Raw genomic sequence first — 7,818 nt, 5'->3', positions numbered from 1 at the left:
TGGCTTAAAATAACACACACGTCGTCTCACGGTTCTGGAGGTCAGGAGTCCGACACAAGCCTCCCCAGGCTAAAGTCCAGGTGTGGGCAGGGCTGGTCCTCCCGGAGGCTCCAGGGAGAACCGTCTCCTGCCTTTTCCAGCTTCTAGAGGCGCCGCATCCTGGGCTCAGGGCCCCTTCCTCCGTCTGCACAGCCAGCAGCCAGCGCACAGCCTCTGACCCTCCTCCTCCCTCTGACGAGGACCCTGTGATGACCCTGGGCCCCCGGGGATCCAGGGTCGTCCCCCATCTCAGGGGCCTCAAGTTAATCCATCTGCAAAGTTCCTCTGCCACGTGAGGTGACACGTCCACAGGTCCCGGGACCAGGATGGGGACGTCTTTGGGGGCCGTCATTCTGTTGTAAGGACCACAGTCGAGGTTTTAAAACATAACACAAAGAGCCGATTCATCCAAAACATATGGCTGCCTCCAGTGTCCCAGCTTGGGATCAAGGGAGGGACAAAACAGGCCCCCCCCAACGCAGCCCAGCTCACGCCCCATGTCGGGCAGGTCAGCTCAGCTCAGAGATAGTCAAGAAAAGGGGCGCCCTCCCCACCATACCCCAAAGGCCCCTTGGAGACGGCACCCCGCCACACACCCCTCGCACCTGGAGGAGGTCCCTCGTTCCCCTGTCGACGAGCCTTTCGAGCTCCCTCCGAGCTGAGGAGCGGGAGTGGCCTTCTCCCGGCCTTGGGCGCTGTGCAAACCTTGAAGGCATTTCCAGCCGCTACGAGCTCCCTGCCAGTCTGACCGTTTGCTCCCAAGAACGTGGGCAAGCCAGTGCCACACCCTCACACCCCGAAGGACACCTCCAACAGCCCCAAACATGTTGGTGACGGGGAGGGACGGCCCCTCCTTTGGGTGCAGTTTAATTGGCTCTCCCCCGGGATTGTGAAATTGGCCGAGGAGGGCTCAGCTTCCTTCCAGACTTCCCGTTCCCTCCAGGCCAGCCCCAGCTCCCCACAAAGCTGCTGGGCTGAGCCAAACCCCACCCAGTTAGCTGGCCTGAAGGCTGGGATGGGGCTGGAGGCTCAGTTGCTGCCTGCCCCGCAGGGAAAAAGAGGCACAGTGGAGTCAGATGGGGGCACTGGCCTTTTCCCTGGTTCAGCAGCACCCAGCTCATTCTGACCTCAGGGCCTTTGCACGCCTGCTCCCACTTCCAGGGCTGGTGGCCTCCTCAAACCATTGGCATTTAATGTTGTGACCACCGGGCCCAGCTTTACCTCTGCCATTTCGCTTTGTTTTCTGTGTGGCACATGTCTTTTTTGTGCTCGTGTGACTCTGTTAATGCTTTCTTTTTCATGAAATGAGTATTCCTTTGATAATTGTTTTCACTATATGTTTTGAGTGATTTTCTTAGTGCTCCATAGTTTACCATATACATCTGTTTGGTTTTTTATTGTGGCAAAATATACATAAGATTTATTATTTTTAACCATTTTTAAATGTATAATTCAGTGTATTAAGCACACTCACACTGTCGTGCAACCACCCCCACCATCCGTCTCCAGAACTTTCTCATCCTCCCAAACTGAGACTCTGTCCCCATGAAACACTGACTCCCCATCCCCTCCCCCAGCCCCTGGCCCACCATCCACTTTCTGTCTCTGTGGATGTGACTCCTCTAGGGGCCTCCTGTGAGGGGATCACACAGTATCCGTCCTTCCACGTCGGGCTCATGTCACTGACTGTCATGTCCTCCAGGTCCATCCACGTTGGAGCAGGTGTCAGAATCTCCCTCCTTTTCATGGCTGAGTAATATTCCAGTGTGTACATACTATTTTCTTTATCCATTGATGGACACTTGGGTGTTCCCACCTTTTGGCTGTTGTGCATCATGCTGTAATGAACACGGGTGTAGAAATCTGTTCGAGTCCCTGCTCTCAGTTCTTTGGGCTGTACACCCGGAAGGGGGATTGCTGGGCCATATGCTAGCACATACCTCTTAATGTACCAGAATCCCCTTCAGATGGACACTAACTTAGTCCCAGTGAATACAGAAACAGCACTCCCATACAGCTGTAGCCCTTGATCCCTAGCCATTGTTAACAGTTGTTATTTTATATAGTTTTGTCCGTTAAGGGCTGGCTGGTCCTTATCAGGGATGCCTGTTCTGACCATCTGTGTGAAGCCAGTGTCCCACCCCTCCTGGCTTCCCTCTCGGCTGTGATATCTGTATGACCTTGTCTCTTATGTGTCTGCCTCCCCTACTGGACGCGAGAGCTCCCTCTCGAGAGCAATATGGGGACCCGAACCCCCTGACCGCGCCTACTGCCAACAGTAGGTGCTTCGTAAATCTTGCTAGGTGGGTTCCATTATGCGGATTACAGAGCACGAATATGAGGCTCCGAAAGGGGAAGCGAGGTGCTATGTCCCCCAGTTGAGGAAGGGGCTCCCAAAGACTAGGCGGCCGGCCCCAGCCCTGAGGTCCGAGCCCCCAAGAGACAGTGGCCCCTTTAGTCTTCGCAGCCTGCGCTTTGCCCTCCGGACAGAAGAGGGCGCCCGTCCTCCGCCGGAAAGCGGAAGCGCGTGCGCGTACACGGCTGATGGGCGGGGCACGTGGGCGCCCTCGCGATAACTGCGCAGGCGCACTGGGGGTAGTCCTCTCTGACAAACCGACAAGATGGTGAGTGCCGCGGGTCGGGTGTTTGTGCCGGATGCATCCTTCGCCATCCGCGGTGCAGCCGCGCAGTAGAGGCCGGGGTCAGGCCGCACGGCTGCGGCAGCCTCCTCCAGGCCTCCGGGGCCTCCAGATATGGGGCGCGGGGCGGGTGTGGTGGATGTCGGGACGACCCGGAGCAGGGAAGGCCTGTGCGGACCGGCATGTCCCAGCCGAGCTCCCGTAGCCCGGAACGGCGCGTGCAGCCCAGGGACGGGTTGGAGGTGGTGTGTCCCCGCGGGCTTCCGTACCCGGCGGCGCCGCGCGGGTTTGGGTGGGCGCCCCGGTGACCGCGCCGCGGCCGTGGGGCTGGGAGGTGGGTCTCGGCTCCCGCTGACCGCTCCGGGCCCGCGCAGGCGGAAGTGGAGCAGAAGAAGAAGCGGACCTTCCGCAAGTTCACCTACCGCGGTGTGGACCTCGACCAGCTGCTGGACATGTCCTAGTAAGGGGCGCGGGCCGGGCGGGGGTCCGGCGGGAGGGCCCCGGGGTTGGGGGCTGCAGCCCGAGCTGTGCGCGCGGCTTAGACCGAGTGTCAACGATGGGCGGGCCGGCGTGCCAATAAAACTTTATTAGGACACGCTGAGGTTTCAGTGTAACGCTCAGCACGTGTCTTTGGACGTGTTTCCAGGCGCTAGGAAACCTAAGAGCGCTCTCCCGCTCGCGGGAAACCCTGTAAAATCCTGGGGTTTGGCACGTACGCGGGAATCGGCCAACCCCCTGGCCTGAGCTTGGGCAGGAACCTTCTGGGCAGGGCTGGGGTGGTCTGACTTTTGCTTTTTAAAAACCTGCCCTCGGGTGCAGAGCGGGTGCGGGGTCCGGCCCCCAGATGGGGAGGGAGGCTATCGACAAGCAGGGAGCACCTGTCCCCGGCAGGTGTGCTTGGGTCTGGGCGCGGGGGGTCGCACAGAACAGGCTCCTCGTGGGCTGGGGGCTTCTGGGGGTCTCCGCTCCTGGGTTCTTGAGGCCTGTCCGCCGGGGTCCAGCAGCTCGGCCACCTTTCCCCTGCCTCGGTTTCCTCTTCTGCACACACCGATGTGGGGGTTCTTGCCTTTGCGGGACTCGTCCCGAGTATCTGGCACGGGCCCTGGCCCGGCCGTGAGGGCGGGTTGGGGGGCGTCACCGGGCGCGGGGGTGTCCGGCCAGGGCTCAGGCCGCCGTGCCCCCCGCAGCGAGCAGCTGATGCAGCTGTACAGCGCCCGGCAGCGGCGGCGGCTGAACCGCGGACTGCGGAGGAAGCAGCACTCGCTGCTGAAGCGCCTGCGCAAAGCCAAGAAGGAGGCGCCGCCGATGGAGAAGCCCGAGGTGGTGAAGACGCACCTGCGCGACATGATCATCCTGCCCGAGATGGTGGGCAGCATGGTGGGCGTCTACAACGGCAAGACCTTCAACCAGGTGGAGATCAAGGTGCGTCGGGGCGAGCGGGGCTGCGCCGGGCCGGTGGGGCGGGTGGGGCCCGTGCGCCGCGGTCGCCTAACGCCTAACGCGGGCTGCTCTTCGCCTCCGCAGCCGGAGATGATCGGCCACTACCTGGGCGAGTTCTCCATCACCTACAAGCCCGTCAAGCATGGCCGGCCCGGGATCGGGGCCACCCACTCCTCCCGCTTCATCCCCCTCAAGTAGGCTGCGCGCCAATAAAGGCACAGACTCCGGAGTCCCGAGTCCGCCCCGTCCTTCCCGGCGTCCGGCGTCCGGGTGGGGGGTTGGGAGCTGAGTGACTCGGGCCCCGTGACGCGTCCGGGGGTGTCCAGGGTGTTGTGCCCCAGCCCATCTGTTGTTCCGCTCTCTTTGCCGTCTTAACACGAACAGCTGTTGCATTTGGTCCCAGGCCCCCAGGTGCAGCACCTGGTGTGTCCTGGGTGCCCGGCAGCCTCTCCTGCTGTGAGTGCCGCGTCGCCCCTCAGCCCCCATCCCCTGCTGGGGGCCCCTCCTCCCACGGTCCCCAGTCAGGGGTGGGTGGTGTCCAGTCGAAGCTTACGAACAGCGGGAATTTGTGCGTGATCTGAACCTCCTCCTAGCTCCCTCCGACCTCGCACACCTGCCCAGGGCCCCTCAGGATGCTCTTCACCTGCACCGTGCTGCTTGTGTCTGTCCCTCTCCCTGGACGCTGTGCCCCTGATGAGCTTCCGGGAGCCTTCCGCAGTGACTCAGGTCCCCAGCCTTGGGGCGGGCCTTCCCCAGGACTGACGGGTGTCTGTGGGTGGGATTGCAGACCACCCCATGGGGTGTGATGAGGGAGGCTCCCAGCCCTGGTCCCGCAAATTTGCTTGGTTTGTTCCGTTCACGTGGAGGGAAATGTGGACTGTAGGGGGCCCTGGGAGAGCAGACAAGACGACACGCGGGTGCCTCAGGAGACTGGGCAGGGGCTGTCCAGGCGGCAGTAAGGCTCAAGGGAGCCCCCAGCTCGCTGATAGTATATGGGAGAAAGTCAAGGTGACACCTGGGTTTGGGCTGAGCAAGCGGAAGGTTGAAGCCCTGTCACCTCGGATGGGGAGGTTTGATGCCTCCTGAATGTCCTACGGCCCTCGAGGTGGCCCCCAGAGGCCTGGGTCTGCGCCTCAGTTGGGGATGTGAGGGATGGCCAGGCGATGAGCCGGAGTCCAGACGGTGAGGTGAGAGGGGACGGGACACGATGAGGAGCCTCCTGCCTCGCTGTCACCCCCTCCTTCCGTGGTGACTGCCAGCTCCCCTGGGCTCCTTCCTGTTTGGAATTAGTCTCTGAATTTCAATGTCATTTGCTTATACAGTTATTTCTTGATTTGGAGTCAAGTAAATGGTTAAACAGCGTGGGTCCTTGTGTTTATGTAGTTGAGAAGGCAGTGGATGTAACAGCAGGACAGACTGCATGACGAGGTTAGACACTTGCCTTCGTCCAGTTCAGCACAAGGACCCACGGTGTTGAGAGCAGAGGGGCGGGACACGTGCAGCCCGTCTATACCATCCCCAATAGATACACGGAGTCTTCACAAAACCCCGGAGAAGAACAGCAGCCCCCGAAGCAACGGGGCCGAGTGTCTGGCAGCCGAAAGTCAAATTACCTGTGGTCCACCTGCGGCTGCTGCTTTGGTGTGTGTGTGAGGAGGATCAGCCCTGAGCTAACATCCATGCAAATCCTCTTTTTGCTGAGGAAGACTGGCCCTGGGCTAACTAACATCTGTGGTCATTGTCCTCCACTTTATGTGGGAGGCCGCCACAGCATGGCCTGACAAGCAGTGCATCGGTGCGCACCTGGGATCCGAACCCCGGCCGCCAGCAGCAGAGCGCGCGCACTTAACCGCTATGCCACGGGGCCTGCCCCACCTGCGACTTCTAATGGCCTTCCCGGGAACCAGGTGCCTCCCCCAGAAACAGTTGATTCTGGGTCTGGGGCCAAGAAAAGAAGACCAGGGAAGGAAGGCAGGGTGGGGCCGACGTGAGGGGCCTCCAGCTCCCCAGAGGGAACACGCGGGTGATCAGAAAGATTAGGGACGGGGCCGGCAGCCCATTAAATATCTAAGATACTGTAATATTTTCTTGTGGATGGCCCCCTGAACCCAATTGGGCTTCAAACCAACCAGCTAGAAACTTCCAGTCCGTCGTGGGAAGCTGGGAGTGTGGTTTGGGCGTTAGATGGGAGATTCAACCATTAACAGGCAGGTCAGTGCTTTGCGTTTGGTTTAAAAGCTTTTGTCAGAGCTGCCCACTGGAGGGTCTCTGGGTGACACTGGCCAAAGTCACTTCCATCGCAACAGCAGAAGCCTTTGTGCGACCCCAGGTGAACCGCCTCCCGGGCCAGCGAAGAGCAGGTGAGGGCTCACTGTAGTCTCAACTGCCTGTTTTTTGGAATTAACATAATTAAGAAAATGAAATGGCTGAAGTATAAGAAACATATTTTCCACGGTTTTATCCAAAAACTACTGGAAGGTAGGTTTTGACCCTGAGCATGAAAAGCCATAGAAATGGGCAGAGCTTTCCAGCATGAGGTCCAGCTGCAGGAGCAAAAGGCAAGTGCAGACCATGTTTGAGCCCCTCCACCTCGGATGGTGGGCTAGTGGAAGTGGGAATGGCTGCTCACTCGCGAGCGTCGGCAAACTAGAGCTAAACGGCCCGCCATCTGTTTTTGTCAATAAAGTTTTATTGGTACACAGCCACACCCCTTCATATCGTTTATGGTGATTTAGCACAACAGCGGACACTGGCCCCTGTTGCTTCAATTAGTGGACCTTTCACCCAAAGTTTCTTGTTCTGTAAAAACGAGCAGGACCCTCCCTGGGACAGCAGCGTTGCTGTCACCCCCAGTCAGCCCCACCACTCCCCCCTAGCGTGTGTCAAGTTTTGAGCCTTCATGGGAAGCTCGCTGCCTGGCCAGCAGGGGTCACCTGGGTGGGCTCCGGGTGGGGGTGGCCAGTGATCATTTCTAATTTTCTGCAGCTTGGATTTTCATAACAATTGCGTATGATGAGAGGCCAATGTATATTTTAGTAATACAAGGAAAAACCGTGTCCTTTTCAGACTGAGACGCGCCAGCCGCCAGGGGGCGCCCTAGTCCAGGAGCATTTTCGGGGAGTCCAGGGGGCGGGACAGGAGCCTCTAACCCCAGAAGTCTGGACTCAGTCCACTGTCTCCAAACCTGCCCGGCCCATCTGCACCGTCTCAGTTAGAGGCAGCTCCTCTGGGGCTCTGGTCTGGACACCCCCACCCTCTCTGTGTCACCCCCTCCCAGTCGGTCCTAGATCCGGCCACTTCCCACCACCCCCACCGCTACTGCCCTGGAAGGCCTCAGCCATCTCCCACCTGGACGTCACTTTGAAATAAATACACCCGTCATGGTCCCCTGACTCCCCCAGGCCCCAGAATAACGCCCAGCGTCCTCGAGGGGCCCAGGAAGCCCTGCCTGCCCCCTCTCCTCCCCCAACTGGCCCGCCTCCCCGCTGCTCGGCAAACTCTCCTGGCTTGTTCCCACCTCCCAGCCTTTGCATGGGCCGTGCCGCCGGCACGGATGCCCTTCCCACTGGTTCAGGGCACCTGCTCACTCCAGCCTGCCCTCTCCACCCTTTTCTCTTCTCGCTGCTTGTCCTCTGCCTTCCCGGGACTTAGCACAGCTCCTAATAACACCCCCTCCGCGACCCCTACCGTCCCTCCACCA

General features: G+C 59.8%; 1 protein-coding gene across 1 annotated transcript; it reads left to right on the top strand.

The window, feature by feature from the left end:
• Positions 1–2,580: 2,580 nt before the first annotated feature.
• Positions 2,581–4,347, top strand: RPS15 (ribosomal protein S15). Its single transcript, XM_004441358.3, has 4 exons — positions 2,581–2,663; positions 3,053–3,138; positions 3,866–4,100; positions 4,203–4,347. Exons 1-4 carry the CDS (start codon positions 2,661–2,663, stop codon positions 4,314–4,316), a joined length of 438 nt encoding a protein of 145 aa, XP_004441415.1. The 5' UTR covers positions 2,581–2,660; the 3' UTR covers positions 4,317–4,347.
• Positions 4,348–7,818: the final 3,471 nt, after the last annotated feature.

Source organism: Ceratotherium simum, chromosome 39 (genome assembly GCF_057802395.1).
Source record: "Ceratotherium simum simum isolate JZ-2026a chromosome 39, ASM5780239v1, whole genome shotgun sequence".
NCBI classification, from domain to species: domain Eukaryota; kingdom Metazoa; phylum Chordata; class Mammalia; order Perissodactyla; family Rhinocerotidae; genus Ceratotherium; species Ceratotherium simum.
The sequence above is the reverse complement of the archived record's forward strand: the minus strand, read 5'-3'. Positions and strand labels throughout refer to the sequence as shown.